The sequence below is a fragment of the Saccopteryx leptura genome, chromosome 5 (genome assembly GCF_036850995.1).
Source record: "Saccopteryx leptura isolate mSacLep1 chromosome 5, mSacLep1_pri_phased_curated, whole genome shotgun sequence".
Taxonomy (NCBI): domain Eukaryota; kingdom Metazoa; phylum Chordata; class Mammalia; order Chiroptera; family Emballonuridae; genus Saccopteryx; species Saccopteryx leptura.
In genome coordinates this window covers 121,753,239-121,777,416 of record NC_089507.1, presented here as the reverse complement: position 1 = coordinate 121,777,416, position 24,178 = coordinate 121,753,239, and the positions used below count along the sequence as shown (strand labels likewise).

General features: G+C 38.8%; 1 protein-coding gene across 1 annotated transcript in view; it reads left to right on the top strand.

The window, feature by feature from the left end:
• The window catches only part of MYO3A (myosin IIIA), a 250,823-nt gene that overhangs the window by 178,434 nt on the left and 48,211 nt on the right, over positions 1 to 24,178 (top strand). Inside the window, exons 24-29 of the mRNA XM_066384881.1 lie at positions 3,280 to 3,359; positions 3,823 to 3,900; positions 6,959 to 7,164; positions 17,762 to 17,873; positions 20,138 to 20,300; positions 22,221 to 22,344. Coding sequence (XP_066240978.1) covers positions 3,280 to 3,359; positions 3,823 to 3,900; positions 6,959 to 7,164; positions 17,762 to 17,873; positions 20,138 to 20,300; positions 22,221 to 22,344 — 763 coding nt within the window. The remainder of the gene's footprint in view (positions 1 to 3,279; positions 3,360 to 3,822; positions 3,901 to 6,958; positions 7,165 to 17,761; positions 17,874 to 20,137; positions 20,301 to 22,220; positions 22,345 to 24,178) is intronic.

The window sequence follows — 24,178 nt, the reverse complement described above, 5'->3', positions numbered from 1 at the left end:
GTTTCAAACTGGTGACCTCAGCATTCCAGTGTGATGCTTTATCCACTGCACCACCACAGATCAGGCTTTGTGTTTATATTTAACTAGAAAGCCCAGCGGTCATATGAAATGACCGCTGTTCTAGATATTATAAATTGTAATTAAAATGATTTGTGCAAAGGTGTCTGCTAATTCAAACTGAATTACCCAGGTCAGACGGCGAGGACGCCCCTTTGCTTACTGCCCCACGGGGTTTCCCCCTTCTACTTGCTTAATTGCTTAAAGTAGAGTGCAATGAAGGAAACCACTGGTGGTACATTTCTTAAGAGCCACCGCTAGCTCAATAAATAAAGGTGATTTAAATAATAAAATGTTAATTCACATGTCAAAGATCTCTTTGTACACAACATTTCTTGTGTAGATCTTTCCATCATTTTTAAGCTCGCCTTGCAGAGGACCATCAATTATTTTTAATTTTACGTCCGTTCTTTCACAAACTCTTGAACAGGCAACATAAAGTTGACCGTGTCCAAATGCAGGCTCAGGTAAAAAAATGCCAACATTGAGAAAATCCTTTCTTGCCATGGTCAAATCGATTAGTTTCTAACTTGAAGTTTAAGGACTGACAGTGTTCACATTTAATATTCATGTCACCAGAGGAATGCTCAAAAATTAAAGTTTCTCCGTTTGAAACTGTTTTAATCCTTTTTGCGTTTCGGTCAGCATTACTCTGTCGTTTTTTTTTGCATTTCTCTCCTGCCTTTGTTCAAGGGACTCATTTTGTCGAGACAGGCTTTTTTGTCTTGCATCTGAGGCAAGCCTTGTTTCTCTATGCTCATCAGTCTCATTTTGCTGAGAAAGACGCATTTGCTCTGCGACTGAAGCAAGACTTGTCTTTCTCTGCTCAGTGGTTTCTTTTTGTCAAGAAAGCCGTTTTTGTGCAGCTTTAGCTCCTTTTCTCTCCTCTTCAGTGCTGTATTTTCTAGGAGGCATTCTTAAAAGAAATTACGTTAAGACGTAGTTTTTATGTAAAACAGATGATTGCCAATGCAAACAAATGTTCACCTTCCCCCTGACCCACTCAATTTGCGTTCAGCCGTGGCAACTTCACCCCCTTGGCTAGTACAGTTACGCAAGCAACCAATAAGCTATCAGCAACAAACAGACACTTAAGCCGCATATAATAAAGAAGTGAGTTTTTGTAGACTACATATAGTTTGGGCCTTGCTTTTTAAAATCCAATCTGAAAATCTCTGCCTTCTAATTGTGATGATTGAACTATTTACATTTAATGTGATTAATGGTGTGTTTGGATTGACATTACCGTCTTACTTGTTTTCTATTGGTTGCATCTGTTCTTTTGCCCAGGCTTTGCCTAGGTTTCTCTCTCTGCATTTCAGCTTAAAGCCTCTTCAGGCAGAGAAAGCTGGAGAAATCGTAGAGCTCACTTCATTTATTTCCCCTCTGTCAGGGATCACTGTCCTGTACTGCTTGGTTCACAATGTGTAACAACTCTTTCTCCTAGAAAAATACTGTAGGATTCCACTTGTATGAGACAAACTCATAGAGACAGAATTGCAGTTGTCAGGGGATGGGAGGGATGTGAGAATAGGGAATTATTATTTAATAGGTCTGGAGTTTCAGTGGTAGGACATGAGAAGAGCTATAGAGATGGATGGCAGTGTTGGTTGCAGAACATTATGGATGTATGTAATACCACAGAACTGTACAATTTAAAATGATGAAGAAGCTGAATGTTATGTTATGTGTGTTTTACCTCACCAAAATAAATGCAAAGGGAAAAGTTGTTCCATATAATCTGTATGGTTTTGTAGTTGTTTCAGTCCATCCAGCCTGTGTCTTGCCCAGAAGCAAAAGTCTTCAGTTTTGATTTTAATAATTATCTCTTTCTGTTTTCACTTACAGCATCTATGCCTCTACTTCATGCTTTTCACCCTTATAAAATAGGCAACCAGGTTCTCAATACTACATTATGCCTCCTGACTATCAGCAGAACAGTTCTCTGGTTAAAGAGAACTTCATAGTCAAAAGGTGTTTCAGGAACTCAGAACCTCGAAGCTATTGAAAGTATATTGGTCTTATACTCACTTACATGTGCAAACATATAGTAATAACAACAACAATAACAGATAAATTTGTTTAAAAACTGCACTGTGCAGCCCTAGCTGGATAGCTCTGTTGGTTAGAGCGTTGTCCCGATATGCAAAGGTTGCTGGTTTGATCCCCGGTCAGGGCACTTATAGGAACAGGTTGACACTTCTGTCTCTCTCTCTCTATTCCTCTCTTTCCAAAATGAATAAATAAATTTTAAAAATAAATAAAAATTGCACTATGCCAAGTACTTTCATTTATCCCTAATAACAATACTCTGAGGAGGAACAGCTTTCACAGGTGAGACACTGAGACTTGGAAAGGTTGAACAGCTTTTCCATTGTTACCTCACAGAAGAAGGTAGAAAAATTCAGGTTCTTCAATCCGTTACATATGCTGTCTCCAGTGGTTGGTTTATTGTGCTTGGTAGGTGGATGGGAGAGGAGTGAAAGTAAACTAACATTTCCAGGCACCGAACAGGTCACAGCCAAACTATCACATTTCATCAAAATTCTATGAGGTAGGCATCACCATCTCCATTTTATGGATCCAAAGTCCAAGTTTAGAGACTTAAGTAAAAGACCCATTGGTAACACAACTTAAGTACCACAGCGGGTATTCAAGCCCAGATCTTCCTGGCTTCCAAGATCAGTAATTTTTCATCACACTGTCCTTTTGTCACAACCTGGAGTTGTGAGCATTTATACAACCCTTGCACCAGGCACACATTTCTGAATGTTAGGTTGAAATTGTCCACTGTTTTCAGCCACACTTGTCTCACTTATAATTGCTTCATATGAATGAATGATCCATGTGATTTTTAAGGCCTGTTGTAAAGCTTAACTTTATGTTAAAAAAAGATCCCAGATGCCATTTAACACACATACACAAAATAAAATAGCTTTTTCTATTATAAACACTCCATAACTTGTAGCAATTAAAAGGAAATCCAACATTGACCTATATCTTTCTATTCTCCAAGCTGGATTGTTTTTCTGAGTTAAAATTTTGGTATAAATTTTCACATATTATTTTATCTCTAAGTTTCTCAATAAATAGTTATCCAAGCATGTAAATCTGAATACTGTGGGATCAACAGTGCTCATTTTAATATTTAAATAAATGAGGAAATCCTTTTAGCTACCAAGGGTTCTAAAAGGTATGTTAATTTTATCTAAATTCCAATAGGTAACCTGCCACATTCTAAAACTAAAAATATCATAAACTATCAACTGAGAACTTCAGAAAAATCAATCAACCTGACAAAGGTAAGAAAATGCATTTTTCATGGCAGTGATCTAAGCCTCTAACCTTTACAATGACAATATTGGTGTGCTCCTAAAAGTATTTTCCTTCATTTTTCTCCCTTTGCTCCTGTTTCCTGCTTAAACAGATATTTATATTATGTTCACATTACCACAGGACACTAAATAGTCATGGATTTTTTATATATTCTTGACTCTTCATTTACAGCTTAGTTTGAATGTTACACTCAGACCAACTAAAAATGTATTAGCTAAGGTCAGAGATACTTGCATTCTGTGCACAACCAGGTCACATTCCAATGAGGCTTTGAACAATTACCTTAAAGTAAAAATATCAATGACCGTTTGCTGTTTTGTGTATGTGAGTTCATAGCCTGTGAGATGCTGGAGGAAATCCCCCACGCTCCCTGAGGATCATAGGGCGTGATCAGTGCTGAAGCACCACTGTCTCCCTTGGTCTCCTCAGGGTGAACCCGGAGAAACCACGCGTCACGCCAGAGAGACGACCAACATGAAGACACAAACAGTTGCTTCATATTTTAGAGTAAGATATTAAATTATGATATGTTGTACTAAAGGATGGTATTTATTCTAAATGAGAGTGACAGGTCAAAAACTAGTAACATCTCAGAGTAGTACTATTAGCAAAAAAGTTTTTTTTCTGCATTTCAATTACTATTTGTTAGATACAAGAAGTTAATTAGAGTATGCTGTCAAAAATCTGTAAAATGGTTGTATGCTAGGTCCATCTTAATGGAAATCTTTACCTGGGTTAAAATTTGTCCATAGAGCAAAATGCATTTTCATCAGATGCTATGATAACCATCTTTGCTCCTTCCACTCCTGAATAATTTGGGGATAGACAGATGGGACAAGGTTGAGTACCCATGCCCATTCTGTATCTTGCTACACACAGATGAGCTGAAAACCTCAAAAGAATGGACATAGTGTAACACTATCTTGGTCCCTAAGAAAAACCAATGCCTAAATTGCAGTGAGCTGTGCTCAGCTTGCCAACAGATAGGTTTATGGCTCTGCGAGGCCTGGCAGATGTTTGCATGACTAAAGGAATGATGACTCACTGATAAACATAATGAAAAGGGCTCCAAAATAGCAGACCCAGCCCTTTGAAGAAGATCACATCTGAGTCTCAGGGCCCCAGAGGAAGCCATGCAGATCTCACACTGCATCAGTTACTCAGTCCCAGTGGGTGGTTCAGCTGGGGACTTCTGTATTTCCAACACTGCAAGAGAGCCAGTCTTCAACAGCTACCGACGTCCACATGTTCATCACCTGGCCAACAATTTGTAATCCTGGTGCTGGTTTTCTGGGAGTACACTTTTACTGAAACCATGATTCTCCTAATATGTTATATCCTTAGTTAATAGGCTACTAATTATTTATGCTTAGAATATCAGCTGCTGTTTTAATAAGGTATTGCTGCATAAGAGAGTCTTCCCACCTGTGTGATTTAAAAAAAAATTTTAAACAAAAAAATTATCAAACTAGAGCAGACTAGATTACTTAAATGATTACTGAGGAAGCACTGAAGAAGAAAACAGACAAAACTCTATGTCTTACTGGAGCATACAGTCTAGCAAGGGAGCACACAATAAAGAACATTAGAGGCTGCAAAATGCTACGGGAAAAGGAAACAGCAGGGCAAGAAAAACTGGGAGTGGGGAGTGGGTTGTGATCTAGGGAAGCCTCACTTAGTGACATTTGAGTCAAGATGTGAGAAGGTTAGAAACGAGCTATGCAGAAATGAAGGAACAGCCAGTGCAAAGGCATTGAGGTAGGAGCAGGCTTGCAGGGTTGGAGGAGAGTAAGAGAGAAAGATAATAAAAAATGAGATTCAAGATGTAAGCGGTGAGGAAAGGTGCAAATGCAGGACCTTGGACATTATAAAGATTTTGACTTTCCACTTGGGTTTGAATCCTTGTTTCACCATTGGTCAGAGGTCACAGGTTGAGCACTCTGAACTTCCCATTGTCTGTAAAATGGCAGTCTTATTGACTGTACATGGTTATTTTGAGGATTAAAATTAAACACCAAGTACAATGTCTGGCATGTTGTATGTTAAAAAAAATTAAATGGATTTGTTTATTTATTTATTTGTTTTATTCAGTGAGAGGAGGGGAGGCAGAGAGACAGAATCCCATCTGCATGCCCCGACTAGGATCCACCTGGCAAGCTCACTAGGAGACGATGCTCCGCCCATCTAAGGCGTTGCTCCGTTGCTCAGCAACAGAGTTCTGCCAGAGCCAGAGGTCATGGAGTGACCCTCAGTGCCCAGGGCGAACTCACTCCAGTCAAGCCATGGCTGCAGGAGGGGGGAGAGAAAGAGAAAGTGGAGAAGCAGATGGTTGCTTCTCCTGTGTGCCCTGACTGGGAGTCGAACCCAGAACGTCCACATGCCAGGCCGATGCTCTACCACTGAACCAACCGGCAGTTATTTGTATAACTCTGACCTATATAATAAACTACATTAACTTCTGAATCCTTATTTTAAATTAAGAGGTAATTCTGACAGAGATTAAAGTGTTTACTTTTATTCTTTCCAGAAAAGAGCTAGATAAGGAAATTCGTAGTATAAGTAGAAAACTAGACTGTGTGCCTAAATGCTGTAATTTGGCAAGCTTCCCTGAGAGGATATACTATATTTCTTGTGTATAAGATGTTTTCATCTATATGACGCACCTTAATTTTGGGGCCCAAAATTTGGAAAAAAAATGCATTACACATAAAGTTATTAAAGTCAAGTTTTATTCATCATAAAATTTATACAACTCATCACTGTCAAAACTTCCATCCATGAGCTTGTCCTCATCTGTGTCTGATGATAAATCACTGTCTTCATATATTGCCTCATCCTGAGTTCCATCTATGGCATTTGAAATGCCATAACCGCTGTGTAAGACACATCCAGTTTTTAGACCCCCGAATTTAAAAAAAAAAAGTGTCATATACTTTTTGAGTGCAAAGTCTCCCCTTGCTGAGAATCACTGGGATAGGCTGTGGTCACACAGCAAGTGGCAGAGCTGGGGCGAGCACTGTCTATGAGCTCAGGCCTCTCAGTCATGTATTGAGAAGTACGGTAATTACTCAGAAACTATCAAAAATAATTTTAGCCTGACCTGTGGTGGCACAGTGGATAAAGTGTCGACCTGGAACGCTGAGGCTGCCGGTTCGAAACCCTGCACTTGCCTGGTCAAAGCACATGTGGGAGTTGATGCTTCCTGCTCCTCCCCCCTTTCTCTCTCTCTCTCTCTCACTCATTTTCTCTCCTCTCTAAAATGAATAAATAAAAAAATAATAATTTTATCTATTAATTAAAGTTGCCTATAAAATTTACAGGCAAACTTTTAATAGCTATTGTAAGTTCCTAGTTATTGCCTCTCTATGTGTATGAGTAAATCTGTCTTTTAAAATATGCTATATATAAAATTGTCATTAATACAAATTTCCCTCCATTTACTGTGAATCAGTATAAGCATGTGTAACATTAAGGTTTTTTTTTTTTTTTACTACAATAAAACGACCTACAAACTCATAAGTTTTTGTATGCTACATGGGAAACTTATTTTTGTCACATATTATAGTATTCCCTGATGGATTTGCTATCTAAAATGGTGGTGGGCCAACCTCATTTTGTTCGTTGCATCAAACCAAATAATGAACGTCAGGCAAGAAACTACGACAAAGAGAAGGTTCTGCTGCAGCTCCGCTACACAGGGATTCTGGAGACAGCAAGGATTCGGAGGCTGGGGTACTCGCATCGGATTCTTTTTGCAAACTTTATAAAACGGTAAGTGGGTTTCTTTTTTTTTTTTTTTTTTAGGTGAGAGGAAGGGAGATACTGAGACAGACTATCAGGGCATGTGCTCTGACTGGGATCCACTCAGCAACCCCATATGGGGCTGATGCTTAACTACCAAGCTATTTTTAGCACCTGCAGCTGATGCACTCCAACAGAGCTATCCTCAGCGACTGGGGCCATGCTCAAATCAATCTAGCCACCAGCTGCAGTAGGGCAATAAGGAGAGAAGAGGGAGAGGGATGGTAGGAGAAGCAGATGATTGCTTCTCCTAAGAGCCCTGACCGGGAATCAAAACTGGGACATCCATACACCAGGCCAATGCTCTCTCCACTGAGCCACCATCCAGGGCCACATAGATTTCTTTTTAAGTTTCCATGTGCAGTTTATATCAGAATTATTTGGAACTATTATAGGAAACAATCACTTAGGTGCTCTAGGAAAAAAGCATATTGTTCATGTTAAGGATTATGAAAGAATAGGCAGCTAAAATCTGGAGTAGAAGTTTCTCTCGTCAGCTGGGAGGCCCTGTGTGGCACCACAGGGTATGTGTCACAGGCAGCATGACTGAGAGGCCTGAGCTCCTAGACAGTGCTTGCCCCAGCTCTGCCACTTGCTGTGTGACCACGGCCTATCCCAGTGATTCTCAGCAAGGGGAGATTTTGCACTCAAAGGACATTGGTTAATGTCTAGAGACATTTTGAATTGTCACAACTGATGGGATGGGGCAATGGCTGCTAGCATACAGTGGGTAGATACCAACGATCCTGCTAAACATCTGAAAATGCACAGGACAACCTCCCACAGCAATGATTATCCAGCCTAAAATAAAAACAGTGGTTGAGAAACCCTGGCCCATATGAAAACTTTTTCCTCATCTAATAAATCTCCCATGACCACCTGACAGAATTGTTATAAGAATCAAGTGATTTGACTTTGGGTGATGGGCACACAACACAATCAACAGTTCAAATGCTATAGAGATGTTCACCTGACACCTGTGTACTCTTATTGACCAATGTCACCCTATTAAATTTTATTTCTTAATTTAAAAATATATATAGTTTGACTTGTGGGGGGAAAAGAAAGATTCAAATGAGATACTGTCTCTAAAGGTGATTTAGGAGACAGAAAGGGCATAAGGAGTCCTTTCTGGTATTTGAGATTAGTGTAAAATGAATTAAACTATAAATTAAATATATTTTATTAAGTAAATACATTAATGGTAATATGGAGATTTAGTACCATACACATATATTTAATATTTTAAATGCTCGTGTTTTTGACATGTATCAATTCTAAGATTTGTATTAGCCATTAAACTTCAAGTTTCAGTTTTCAGAGTGAAACTTCTTACAGTAATTAGGTAAAACGTGGCATTTGAGGAATTCTCTGTTACATTCTCTGGCTTTTTTCAGAGTTTATCAATTATCATTAAGAACAAACCAGCCTGACCAAACAGTGGTACAGTGGATAGAGCCTCAGACTGGGACACAGAGGACCCAGGTTCAAAATCCTGAGGTCGCTGGCTTGAGCCCAAAGGTCACTGGCTTGAAGCCCAAGGTCTCTGGCTTGAGCAAGGGGTCATTCGCTCCTCTGTAACCCCCTGGTCAAGGCACATATGAGAAAGCAATCAATGAACAACTAAGGTGCTGCAATGAAGAATTGATGCTTCTCATCTCTCTCCCTTCCTGTCTGTCTGTCCCTATCTGTCCCTCTCTCTGACTCTCTCTCTGTCTCTGTCAAAAAAAAAAGAACAAAACAAAGTTTGGTGATTGCACAGGGAACTGTGATTTCTAATCCCTTCACACACACACACACACACACACACACACACACACACACACACACACACACCTGCCAAAAAAGGAAAACATGGCTTGTCTTGTGTCAAGCATTCTTTTACTTGGGGTAACCTATATCCTTACTAAATGAAATGAGAATTCTAACCCTTTTGACAAATTTTCATATTTTTAGTAATTCATGGTAGTTCCTATTTTTTCTTTAGAAACCTAGGTCTCTAAAGAAAAGTAAGGCATTCATTTGGAGCACCTGGAAGTAAGGAGAATCCTACCATTCTATTATGATGGAGCGCAAATTTACATAAACGTGGTGACTTTCATATTGACAAATTCTTTCTAGTATTTCCAGACAGACTTTAAAACTTTAAGTTGTAGAGTTCAAAAGTACAGCCAGCATCTAACCACTGACTGCTTCTCACAGAGCAGACCCAATTTTACATCCAAAACTAAGAAATAAAAAATATTGTAATTTCTTATTGGTCAACAGGAAACGTCTCCATTCTGCTCATGAATGAGGTATCGAAAAGGACTTGATGGAAAGGTGTTTCAGATTTTAAGTCAAAGTTTGACTTTATTATACTTTTTATTTTTTAAGAGCAGATCTTTAACTTGCTTAAATATTAATATAAGTAACATTAATATGATAGTTTTTTCAATTTTAAAAATTTGAACTGTTGATTGTGTTGTGTGCCCATCACCCAAAGTCAAATCTTTTTCTGTCACTGTATATTTGTCCCTCTTTACTCCACTGCCCCACCCCCTCCCCCAGTAACCACTTCACTTAATATAACATAATGTACCCTTAATATAACATTACTATAAGTATCCTTATATTTTAGCCACTTTTTTTTTTTATAATATAAGCAGTCAACATTTATTGAGTTCTGACCATATGTAGACTTGCTCATTAGAGCTTTACAAGTATTATTTTGTCTAGTTTTCCTGGAAATCCATCTCCCTGCCCCTGGCAATCACCATGCAGTTGTCCCTGTCAATGATGTTGTGTGTTTTTTTTTTATCCTATTTTGCTCTATCCCTCCTCCTACTTTCTCGCCCAACTCCCAACATCCAAAAACTGTCAGCCTGCTCTCCACTTATGAGTCCGTGTCCATTTTGCTTGCTAGTTTATTTTGTTCATTAGATTCCATATATGAGTGAAACCATATGGGACTCATCTTTCTCTGACTGGCTTATTTCACTTAGCATAATGATCTCCTCCAGGCCCAGCCATGCTATGCCAAAACCTAAGATTTCCTTCCTTATGTTCGTGTAGTATTCCATTGTGTATATGTACCACTGCTTTTTAATCCACTCACCCACTGATGGACACTCGGCTGTTTCCCGATCTTGGCTATTGTAAACAATGCTGCAGTAAATATAGGGGTGCATATCTTCTATTGAATTACCAGTTTGGAATTCTTAGACTATATCCCAAGAAGTAGGAACACAGGTTCAAAAAGCATTTTTATTTTGAATTTGTTGAGATAACTCCTTTCTGCTTTCCACAGTGGCTGCACCAGTCTGTATCCCCACCAACAGTGCATGAGGGTTCCCTTTTCTCCACACCTGATTTATTGATGAAAGCCATTCTGACAGTTGTGAGGTGATTCCTCATTGTGATTTTAATTTGCATTTCTCTGATGGTCAGTGACATTGAGCATCTTTCCATATGTCTATTAGCCATTTGTCTGTCCTCTTTAGAAAAATGTCTATTCAGGTCCTTTGCTCATTTTTAAATTGAGTTATTTATTTATTTATTTATTTATTTATTTATTTATTGGTGTTGAGTATTAGAAGTTCTTTATAAAATTTGGTTATTAACACTTTATCAGATATATCAGTTAATATGTTCTCCCATAGAGTGGGTAGTCTTTTCATTTTGTTGATGAATTTCTTAGTTGTGCAAATACTTTTTAGTTTGATATAGTCCTATTTGTTTATCATTTCTCTTATTTCCCTTGTCTGAGAAGATATATCTAAAAAAATATTGCTATGAGAAATGACCAGCCTGACCTGTGGTGGCGCAGTGGTTAAAGCGTCAACCTGGAACGCTGAGGTCGCCAGTTTGAAACCCTAAGCTTGCCTGGTCAAGGCACATGTGGGAGTTGATACTTCCTGCTCCTGCCCTCCTTCATTCTCTTTATCTCTCTCTCTCCCTTAGCGACTTTTTTAATGTACAAGGCACCATGCTAGTTACTGTAGGAAACACAGAATTTTAAAACTTTAATGTACAGGTTTGACCTTAAGGAATTAGCAATCCCGTTAAAATGATCAGAGCCATAGACATAGAAAGTCAATCAGCAGTGCAAGGTAATAACTACTAGGATCCAAAGCAATCGTACACACAGTGTAAGAAGTCAGGGGAGAGAAAGAGTATGCCCAGGAGGAGACTAAGAGAGCACCCAGAAGGGGGACTCACACTGGAACCTCATGGGAGGCGTGGCTTGTGGAAAAGGCAGGAAGGTGCTTTCTCAGGGCACAAGTGGGTGTACCACAGCTAGAGGGGTTTGGATGAGATGGATGGCAGAGGGGGTATGAGTAAAAGGACAGAAGTAACAGAGAATAGTATGGGATAAGATGGAAAACAAATCAGGTTAAAATTATGGCCTTGAATGCCAGACTAAATTTGTACTTTCAAAATTATCCATGGTTTTACAATATGGACCATAAGGAGAACTCAGCCTATTTTTCTTGATGACGTTGTAGTTAGAAGTTGCTTATTTGGAAGGACAAAGTGAGAGTAAATTCTTGAATGTTTAAGTCCTGTGCTATTAGCAAGTTACTATATATGACAGATGAAGCAAGGGGGCAACGAAGCAGACAAAGAACATGTGAAAAGCCGCTCTGAACACAGGAAGTTCTAGAAATAAAAGACCAAGCCTCTTCTGTGTCACTGATTTGAAAGATGACATCTAAATTGGCACAGACTGTTAGGAAGGCAAAACAATTTGCAAAAGCTTTGTGGAGGTGTAAATAGGACTACATGAACCTCTTCTTGTCCCGCCTTAACCTCCACTAACCTTTCACATGCAATGCAGAATTCTCCAGGCCCTTTGTCTATTTCATTGTAAAGAAACACTTCTGTTTTCTGACAAATAAATAATGTTAAGAAAGGAAGATACACAACGTGAACTTACCTTTCACATGACACTGGGTTTTACTGTAGTTATTTTCAATGAACCCTTATGCTAAGAAACGGCTGAAGTTAGCTCCGTTTGCCCACCAGGCACTGTACACAGTGGTTTGGCTCCCAGCGCAACCAGAACTCATGAAAGGCAGTAAGTAAGTAGTGTAATGAAGTAGGTAAGAACAAAGCGTGTGCTTTGATGGCAGAAAACCCAGATCTGAGTCCCATTTCTGCCACTTGATAAATGGGTGACCTTGTTCAAAGTTACTTGAGTTCCATAAGCTTCAAGTTTCAACTTCCCTCATCTGCAAATTGTAATGATAATTATATCAACTTCATATGTGTTTAGGAATTTTAAATAAAATAATATATATGAAGTTTATTGATAGAACCAAGTGTTGTATTAGCTATAATTATTTTCATTATTATTTCTGCCTCAGCCCTAAGATCCCAAATGAACTTATTATTTATAGTGGTATGGCCTCAAATCCCACAATTTAAAATATAAAACTCACCATGAAAAACAAAGCAGAGGTTAGTATGTTGGCTTTAAAACAAGTCTTTAAACCAAGAGGTTCAACATAGCACAGATCTGGGTGTTCCTCTATAATCACATCGGATCTACCTAGACATTTATTCCCACAGCAAAGTCCTGGAGACAGTTCATTAGTCATTCAGCAAGCATTTAATTGAGTACTCATTATGTTCTAATCCTTGAGAAAAAGATTAACACAAATCTTAACCCAAAGAGTAATAAAAGAGCCTCTGGCATGAAGAGACAGACTAGCTTCAGGAGCAGGGATCTAATGATCTATATTATCATACAATGTAACATAATCTCCAGGAGGCAAGGGTGTTTGTTGGTCAGCTGAGTTCATTGCTGTGTTGTTCCCATCACTCACATGGGCACCTGGTACATAGTTGGAGCTCAGTAAATATTTGTTAAGTGCATGAAAGAATAGTGGGCATTTTTAATAAAAGTATACACGTGTACTCTGAGAGCATGAAGCAGGGATGGTGAAAGTGAAGAGAAGGGGGGAAGACTTCTTAAATTATAGTAGAAATTCTAATAAATCAGAGAATCATAAAAGCAATATAAAAATATGTACTATATACATATTTTAAACTTAGAACCTGAGTATATATTTATTTTTCAGTCTTTTGAGATAGACTTAATTTTTTTCTTTGAATAAAATCCATTAATCAGAATTAGTTGATTACATAATGTATCCACAATCCCTCAACATGTGCTTTCTAGTTAATATTTCTTGAGTGAAGCAAGAAGCCAAAGATACCTGTGAAATAACCACAGAACTATTTCTTAATTATTATGATTCTCCTCAACCCTTTTTAAGTAGCTTCATCCATGCTTAATTCCAGTTTTTTAGAATACTTCTTTAGGAAGTCTTACCAACACATTTGATGGAGTTTTGTGTAAACAACTCTCTGGCTTTTCTCTCTCTCATTTCACCAGTTTACCGTATTCAGTTATCATTACTTGAGTAAGGTCTCCCAGGTGCCCCTGGCAGAACCAGGCCTGGCGACGAGCACAGCCCCTACCCACCCCGCGTGGGCGGCGCACGGGCCAGGAGCTGGAGTCCTCCCGGAGCCCCCAGTGCGCGGTGGGCTTCGGGCGAGGTGTCTCACACAGGGAAAGGCATGAACAGACCCAGTTCGTCTATTCACGGAGAATAGGCTAAGAGGGGTCTCTAGACTGAGAGAACAAGCAGTGGAGATGGCAAACCTGTGGCATTAGGGATAACATACAGAGGCATGTGCCAACATAGCCCTTTGGCATAATTTTAATAGCTTTTGTGACTGGAGCTCAAAATGTCCATGGAAAATTGCAGAACATGAGGCTGGAAAGGCAGGTGGGATATAGAGCAGGAAGGAGCGTTCAGACTAGTTATCGTTTGTGGCAACCAATCTTAAATTGTTGTATCAGAACAGCGAGAAGCAAGACATTTTGCCACACAATTAAGTAGCCAAATTAAGGAGTCTTTATTTTAAAGCCGGCGACCACAAGGAAACCTAAGTCATTCAAATCCTGCAGCCCCGAACACAGTTTGAGGTCAGCTTTTTTAAATTATTATTATTATTTTTTATTTATTTATTTTTAGATTTTATTTATTCATTTTAGAGAGAGGAGACAGAGAGAGAAGGGAGGGAGGAGCAGAAAGCATCAACTCCCATATGTGCCTTGACCAGGGAAGCCCGGGGTTTTGAACCGATGACCTCAGTGTTCCAGGTCGATGCTTTTACCCACTGCACCACCGCAGGTCAGGCTGAGGTCAGCTTTTAAAGACAAAATCACACACTGATTGGGGAATGGGGACAAGGGGAAGCATAGCGGTAGAACAAAGCAGTGAAGCAGGCTCTCTTACAATGCTCATCTACAGGATTAATTCAGGGAGAAACATTCTGGGAACCTCTGCACCTTGCAGAACCAGCCCAAGGCCACTGCCTGGGAAACCAGCCTCCAGGCCAGGGGTAGGGAGTTTTTTAGAAAAAGTAAGTTCTGCAAAAGTCTCTTTGTTTTAGAGAAAATAAGTTCTGCTAAAAGTTATGCTAAGAGCTTTTCTTTTCTACATTTCAAAATGACTGCTTTTAATTTTGAATGACTCCATTTTGACTGCTTCCCAGCTCTCATATTTATGTCACCTCCCAGCCTTTGGAACTACCCCATTTTGCCACCCAGCTTAGAATTTTGGGAAAATCTTGGAGACTTTCAAGTCAGAAAGGGCATGATTGGATTTTCATGTTAAGATAATTGGGACAGAGCTATGTATGTTGGCCTACAGAGGGGAGGAGTAAGGATGGACATACCAGTGTGGGGGGGCTGCTACAGACATCGAGGTGAGGAGTGGGTTTAAAGTCATGTCAGTAGGGATAGAGAGAAACGGATGGATGGATTCCGGATGGACTTTGAAGCTTGGTGGGCACACTAAGTGAAGAATAGGCAAGAGTCTAGGATGACACCGAGTTCTAGCTATAGTGCCTTTTGAAAAGTGGGTGTATCATTCACAGAGATAGGAACTAGGGGAGGAGAGAAAAGGTGGTGTATTTTGCTAAGGGTAGGCAGTCAGAAGTCATGTTTAGAGCTTTTATAAACAGGTCTAAAGATACGGATTTAGGAATCATCACATACAGGGAATAGTCAGAACCATGCATGCAAGCAAGATGCCTGTGAAGAAAGCTTAGAAAGAAACAGACCACTGTAGGACTCTAGCTTTTAAGCAGCGAGTCTAATATGAAGCATATCAAGGAGATGAAGGCGGCAGTGAGCGGAAGCAGGGGTACTCACTCTCAAGACTGAGTGGCCAACAGTCTCAAGTGCTTCAGAAAAAAACATTTATAATTAGGGTGGAAAACAACCCATTGGATTTCATCACTAAAAGATCATATGTGATTAAATAAGATTCCAGGAGCTGAGAAGTGATGGGTAGTAGAGAAATGGAAACAGTTATAAACAATCTTTCAACTGACCTATAAAGCCAGTGGGAAATATTACAATCATTTCAGATGAAAGAGACTTGGAGGCGGGACTGTTTTGTACTAAATGAAAGAAGCCAGAAGAGAGAAAAGGAATTGAAAATATATAGAAGAGGAAAGGAAGAGGAGACAACCTCCAGAACTCAAGGAGATGGAGAACAAATTACCACTCCTCTGAAGGAGAACGGAAGAATCAGTAGTGGGCAAATGAATTTGTAGTTGGGAAGAAGCTTTTGGCTAGTGGCCCCTAGTAAAACAGTAGACAAGCTTACCTGCTGAGAGTGGTTCAGAGGCCAGGACAGGTGGGAGACCTGAGGGAACAGGAGAGATTCGGTAGTTGCTGAGGATAGAGTGAGAAGAGTGGCTGTGGGCACCAGTGAGGATTCTGAGCATCCTGGGGGCACAGCTGCATCCAGAAGCTGGACATGCAGAGGGAAGTGCAGCCGTGACTAAAGGGTGGTTTTCCCTGGCAGTGTTCCAGAGCCTGACATGAGAGCAGAGAAACAGATGGTTAGATCTGGCCAGCTTGGCATGTTTGCAGAGCAGGTGCAACAAAAGAACAAGAGCGAGAGAGTCGAGGGAGTTCGTGTAGGGTGCGTCGTGCGATGAACTGTGAGATCCTGGCTGGATCTAGAGGGAAAGGGAGCCAGGAGATGGTTGGTAGGTTGAGAGAGCAGAGTAGCTACTCAGTCTGAATGTGTCTGTGAGCAAGTTTAACCCTGAAGTGGGCAGACCTGAAGGGTGGGAGCCTAATAGGTACTTTCTGAGGTTATTTGCACAGATAGCAAAAATTATTACCATCACTTTATTCCAGACCATTCTAAGCCAGGATTCTCCAAGACCCTAACTAACACCAGTCTATCCGCAGATTTAATGGGCTGAAACTTGGTGGAGCTGGGATGTATAACTTTTAGAGGTTTTATCTATGGGCTCATTTTTAGATAAGAAAGTTGATACTTAAAGAGGTTCCATGATGTACCCAAGTTTAATCAAGACTAGAGCGCTGCTCTCCTGACTCTCAGTCACTTACTTCACCATGCGACCACATCATGGTGTCTGTTTTGAAATTCAAAACCTACACAAACTTGCTGCTTTGTTTCCCCTGGACTCTCAGGTCAATCCTATTCCAAGAAATTAAATAAATGTAAGGGAATGTTGAAAACTCTAGAAATCTGCCTTTTTGCACAAGACTGTCAACTGTTGTAGACTGGTTTTCTTTCCTTTAATTTGCCCCTTTTCTCCACTAGACTTTGTGACTGGTCTGAAAAAACACAACTGTGGCCTCTTTTCTCACCTCCTCCCTTCAATTATTAATATGTTAAACCAATGGGAAAAACCTGCAGTAACAAACATAAGCATAACTCAAGGAAAAACAGCAATAGAAGGGGGAGGAGGTTTGCATAGAATTTAAGCCCTACATCCAAGTTTAAGATCAGCTTCCAGTGTTTTTGTGAAGGTAAAAACAGTAACGATTATAAAACCACTTCCTGTTTCCTGCCACTATGGTCCTTCTGCTTTTACTGCCAAGAGAAAGTTTGCTTTTTAGAAATACCTATATAGCTTTTTAAAAAATTTATTGAGTTTATTGGGGTGACATTGGTTTTTAAAATTATATTGGTTTCAAGTGTAATAATTCTATAATACATCATCTGTATAATGTATTGTGTCTTTATCATGCAAGGACAAATCCTCTTCAATCATCATTTATCCCCCTTTACCTTCTTCTACCTGCCCCACCCATCTGTTAATCACCATGATGTCTGTGTCTGTGAGTTCGTTTCCTTAATCCCTTCACTTTTTCACCCAGCCCCCCAACCCCCTCCACTCTGACAGCTTGTCAGTCTGTTCTCTGTATCTCTGATACTGTTTCTATTTTGCTTGTTTGTTTATTTTGTTTGAGTGGAGTTTTTATTGGGGGTTTAACTGTTAAGTATTGAAAAGCAATCACTAAACTGAAAAAAACAGTACTCAAATTTATACAAATAGACTGGACTGGATTTGTGTCATCTGGAATTCAGTCTACTCTAAAGCTCTTCTGAGAGTGCCTAACGGATCCTCTGTGTTAAATCTGGGAAGTCTCTTCCTTCCCCCGAACAAAGCTGTCAAGTGTCCCCAGGCTCTGTTGGACCTTTGTGAAATACTAACCAGCCTTTGCTCCCATTTGAAGCTACCATGTTCTCTGCTACAAGTGGAGTGAGGAGCCCGCTGTGAGCCCTGACACCTGTGCCGCCATTTTGGAAAAAGCTGGTCTTGATAACTGGGCTCTTGGAAAAACAAAAGTAAGGTTTTCATGTAATTTTCAAGACTAAAGTTAATAATTATGTTGGGTTTACTGAGAATTGTAACATTTTAAGTTGATTGAAAATGTTATGGCTTTTTATGTTACAGAATCTTAGCTTAACATAGGGGAAGTAGATTGATAAATTTGTAATGTTTTTCTTCAGCAAAATTAAACACTTTGCTCTTATAAAGATTTTTTTAAGAAAGTCAAGAAAAAATTTATCATGAAGACTTATCCAAATAGAGGATGAAATTTACAGTGAATATACTTTACTTTCAATAGTATTGAAAACAGACTATTACATTTTTTCTATTTCATCACTATCAAATAGAGTCAAAAAGCTGTAGAGAATCATAATGATCCAAAGGATTTTGTTTTTCTTTTTTTCCTAATTCTAAAGTCTATTATAAACTTGAAATTGATCCAGATGAAATATTCAGCAATATTTTTAGATTTGCTGTATGTGTTTGGATATTGACATGCTTATGTAGTAGATTTGAGAGCCTGTGAAATCTTAGTTTATTTAATCCCTTAGAGAATGAAGTACAAAATCACAACCAGTTTTGAATATGGAAGTAAAACCAGTGGCTGCTTGGAAAAAGGATGCATTGGGCGTCATCGATACTCTCAGAGCATTACAAGATGGCTATAAGGGGATAAACAGCACCCAGTCTTGGGGGACACACTAAATGTATTACTGGGGGAGGATCGAGAAAAGAGCCAAGCTTGCAGGAAAAAAATACTCATAGATCGACCCCTCAAGAATAACCACTGTCAGCCACACAATAGACGCAGACTGGAACTAACTTCCATGGTTGCAAAGAAATTTGTATTTGTTGTGTCTTGGGGGTGGGAGGGTAGGAGAGAATTTTCCTGATTTTCAGATGAGAAGTTGGTCCTATAATTTGTTTCAATGTTTGTCTTAGACCGAGTCCTATGTATTCTGTAATCTGTATTTACTTTAGTATTTAGGAAGGGAATATTTTGAGCATTAAAGAAAAAGATATGTATTTTATGCATACCCTTTCCTTTTAGATGCTCACAGTGATGAGTTTTGTCAGGCTGAAATCTCCTGATTCATGGTCTGAAACACATGCCTAACTTCAAATGGAGTTTTAACTTGTAAAAAAGCCTTTTGCTGTTCCAGTTCTGCATGATATTTGAGTAGCATTTTAAAGCTCTTTGTATTTTTCCACTTCACCTTTTCCAGCTCATTAAGATGGATAAAAGTATTCACAATAGGAACATTTCTTAGGCTGCACCAAAAAGAAAAATGATGACCTTTTTAAACAGATTGAATTTTAAATGAATTGTCAATAGTAGAATGGACTAAATGTATTAACATCTAAAGTCCTGCAGAAATTAAAACTAACTCCAGTCAAAACGTATTATGCTGAACTGGTTGTCTGTGTTGCCAAGCTTTCAAGTAACGGAATGCTGAGAGAGTTTTAGAGTCAGGGTTACCCGATCTCCTGACTCAGTTGTTAAATTTAAATTTAAATGACTTTCTTAGGGGATTCAGTAGACTCTTTTTGAGGTGAATTTCATTAGTAATGTAATCATTAAAAGAAGGAAATAAAACCTTCCTGTTTCCTGAGGGGAGTTGAAAACTCTTAAGTGAGAACATCTCCAGGCCCCTCAGGCTCCTCTGTTGCTGGAATTCATTTTGATTTTAAAATGATCAAAAGTCAGCCGTCCTTTGTCCACGGTGGCCACTGGGTCTAGTGAGGAAGCCGTCAGCTCGCCCTCCACTGACAGCACTGGAGCCACTGAAGGACTGCATGCCCTATTCCTGTGTGTGTCCCCAGTAGACAAGGACAAATAATAGACCTCAATAAACATTTGATGAATGAACTGCTATGACTATAATTGCCTTCTGTCTTACAGATGGATTTGTAAGATTTTTAAATTTGAAAAATATAATTATTTTATTATTTTTTTAAAAAGCATAAAAATTAGCTTTGCTCAGAGTATAAGTAATCATGCTAAAGCTTCTGCCAAGAGCTCATGATCCTGCACTCTTGTTGACCCATTCAACAAAGCCTAGCTACCTGTTGCAGATAAACAGTGTGACTTTCAAACTGTACTTCTGAAAGAGAGGTTTTCTTCATGTGCATAAATCCATGTTAGAGCAACATTCAGGCAAAAAAAGCATAAGGTAATGTTCTCCAAACTCTAAAAAGATTTAAAATTCTTCAAGAACATGACTTTTTATGTCTGTGTGCCTTAGTTTTATTTGTATTTTATTTTCATTCCTTTAAGGTGTTTCTTAAATATTATCATGTGGAGCAGTTAAATTTAATGCGAAAGGAAGCCATTGACAAGCTTATTTTGATTCAAGCCTGTGTCAGAGGATTCTTGGGTTCAAGAAGGTACCAAAAAATACAAGAGAAAAGGAAAGAGAGTGCTATAATCATACAGTCAGGTAATCACTCAGACCATCTCACTGTGTAACAAAATCTAGTGTACTGTTTAGGTATGGGCATAAAATCACATCTCATATACAAACCTCCAATCCTTATGTAGCTTCTGTGTTTAATTCCAGACTCTCCTCGATATTTTCTGTATTCTGAATCTAAATCAGATTGTTTTAGTGATTGACACTTTTAATATTTGAATAAATGTTTTGTTCTAAATAAAATAATTTAATTTTAAAATTATCTTTCAATTATGAATGAAACAATTAACCTATTGTGCAAGATATGGCAAGTGATTGAATTAATTATAGATCTCAAACATCATATTATGATAACCCACTGGACAATAAGATTTATCCTACTTTATTCCAAAGGTTACACATGCCATAATTTTTGACAACTTAATTAAACCTCATTTTAAATGGCCTTCATTTCTTCCTATTAACTATAGGGAAATAATATTTATAACCATATTTCAAAAACTTTATTTAAAATGTACTCATAGACTCTAAATTTTGTATTCTATTCTTCTCTAAGAAACTAAATTTAGACCCTAATATGGCTTAGTACTGTATTTTTCCAAGATTTCTGACTTGACATCCATAATGAAAAATCTGTTTTACTCTGTAACCTGATACACACAACTCTGCAAGCAATGCACACTGACAATTCCTATTCTGGTTTATTTCATTTCATTTTTAGACACTAGCTCTAGCCCACTAAATCGATTTCAGGATCCACTCTCGCTCCGCAGCCCGTGCTCTGAGGAACACGCCGGCCGTGGTGGGTGGAAAGTACCGCCTCTTGGAGGCTCATCCCGCCCCTCGGAGGCTCATCCCGCCCTAGTCCTGTCACCCATGAGGCTCTTCAGCCACACTGTGGGAACTTGTAGCACTTAACTCCTCACTGGGACGTCAAAATGCAAACCCTGTAGTTTGGGATCTAATTCTTTAGCCATAATGACATTTTTTTAAGTGATGAAGAAAGATTTTGCATAATCCATTTGAAAGTAAATATGACCTAATTTTTACATTCCATTATTCACCTCACTTTAAAACACTATGTTATTTTGAAGACACATTAGTGTTGGATTATGGAATGCTGTCCTGACATGGGGCATGTGACAAATACTGTGTTTCCCCATGTATAAGACTCACCTTAATTTGGGGGCCTGAAATTTGAAAGAAAATATATTATATAAAGTTATAGGACTCAAGTTTTATTCATGATAAGATTCATACAACTCCTCATCACTGTCAGAACTCCCATCCATTAGCTTGTCCTCATCTGTGTCTGATGACGAATCACTGTCTTCAACAATGAGCGCAAAAACAAGCACAAGAAAGTGGGAAATGCAAGTAAAAAAATTTTATAACCACTGTATAAGACGCATCCACTTCTTACACCCCAAATTTTTCAAAAAAGGGTGTCTTATATGTGGGGAAATACAATATGTGATTGGCTCTGACTTATCTTTCTAAAAAAAAAAATTAAATCTGAATTCTGAAATATATCTGGCTCAAAGGATAATTGGTCAAAAAATTCAAAACATCTATTTAGATAATAGAGGTTTTCTCCCATGAATAGGTTAACATGACAAAAATAAAAGGAAAATAATTATTATCAGATTTTAAACAATTGAGTATATTTTGTCTTTTTTTAAATTTCATTCATTTCTATAATTTTAGTTTTATCTTAGTACTCTCCTCAATGTGAAAGGTACTTGAATTAGTTTCTCACTATAGCTTGTCATCTAGAAGAGTCTTGTTAATGAATCCCATAACTTTCTATGAACCTGTTCTGTTTGGAGTCTTCAATTTCATTTTCTTCTTTGACATTGATGGTCAAAGAAAACATTGTTTCTACTTATTTAAATAATGTCTTTTATTTATTTTGATTAACACTACTCTGGGCCTGATGTGTTTCAGCTGCAAGAGGGCTTCTAGTCAGGAAACAAAGAAAAGAAACCATTAACACCAAAAACACAGCAGTAACAACCATTCAGACTCAGGATCAGGAATTTGACTACAAGAAAAACTTTGAAAATAAAAGGTATAGTAATGTCGTTCATATACTGTTTTGACACAACAGAGTTTTCAAGTCAGTAAAGTCACTAAATAAAGTTCACAGTCTTTCTCGTACCCGACCAGGACACTGATGCGTTAAAAGTCAGCGAACACTCATGCCCACTTTTGAGTTTTTTACCCTTCTGAGGAGTTTACTGGCATTTCACACTGATGATTATACTTTTCTTCTCAAAGCGTTTCCTTCTGAGGCTTCTGCCATACTGCTTGCTCTTGGCATGTCTGCTTCCAGTTCGGAGTGCCCTTTGCTAATTCCTTCCCCTCTCCCCAGATTTATATCCTCCTCTGCATCTAAACATTGTCTCTGAACTCTCTCATTCATTCCCATTTACCAACGAACAGGCCATTGGCTTCTAAATCATAATCTAATCTATAAAGCATAGCACCTGTGCCCTTTTCCCTCTGGAACCTCCATATCTGTGTTTCTAAGTGCATTTCCACAGACCCACCTGAATTCATGCATACAGTCGGCTTTATGCTAAGCATTTGGGACACATAGAAAAATGAGACAAAATCCTTATCCGCAACATGCTCACGGAGTTATGGAAAAGAAGTATAACCAATAAATACATTATTCTAGTACCATGAGTTAACTTTGCTGTTAAAAATATGCAAAGGGGTTCTGGCCGTTTGGCTCAGTGGTAGAGTGTCAGCCTGGCATGTGGATGTCCCACGTTAGATTCCCAGTCAGGACACACAGAAGAAGTGCCCATCTGCTTCTCCACCCCACCCCCTCTCGATTCTCTCTTGCTCTTCTCTTCTCCTCTCTTGCAACCATGGCTCTTTGAGAATGAATTGGCCCCAGGCACTGAGGACAGCTCCATGGCCTCTGCCTCAGGCACTATAAAATGGCTCCAGTTGCATCAGAGCAAGGGCCCCAGATGAGCAGAGCATTGCTCCCTAGTGGGTTTGCCTGGTGGATCCTGATCTGGGTGCATGCAGGAGTCTGTCTCTACCTCCCCTCCTGTCACTGAATTTACCATATTTCCCCATGTATAAGATGCACCTTAATTTTGGGGTCTGAAATTTGAAAAAAACAATGTATAACAAAGTTATTGAACTCAAGTTTTATTCATCGTAAAATTCATATAACTTCTTATCACTGTCAAAATTCCCATCCATTAGCTTGTCCACATCTGTGTCTGATGACTAATCACTGTCTTCAACAATGAGCGCAAAACAAGCACGAAAAAGTAGGAAATGCAAATAAAAAATCCACATCCGCTGTATAAGACTTACCCAGTTTTTAGACCCTGAATGTTTTGAAAACAGTGCGTCTTATACATGGGGAAATACAGCATACACACACACACACACACACACACACACACAGACACGTGCGAGCGCATGCACACAAGCACGCAAAGGGTGCAGAGGGGGCGAGGAGGAGGGACGCCTGCCTCAGTGGGGAAGGAAAGAATATCTAGGTTTTGCCTATGTGGTAAAACTTGAATTGATTGGAACATGACTGCTTCAAGGAGATAAAAAGATCATTCCAGCCCAACCCCAGGCCTCCTGTCTTGTTTTTTCATATTTATTGAGATTTTATTGATATGTAACATTGTGTAAGTTTAAGGTATGCAACATGATGATTTGATACATATGTATATGGTGAAATGTTTACAGTGTGGTCAGCTAACATTTCCATAATCTCAGTCCTTGCAGTGTGTTCAGAACTTTTAAGAACTGCTATTAGTAACTTTCAAGGATGTAATACAATATTAATAGTCACCATGCTCTATATATTAGATCTTCAAAACATTCACTTTTTAAAATTTGTGCTTTATTGAGGTATAATTGAG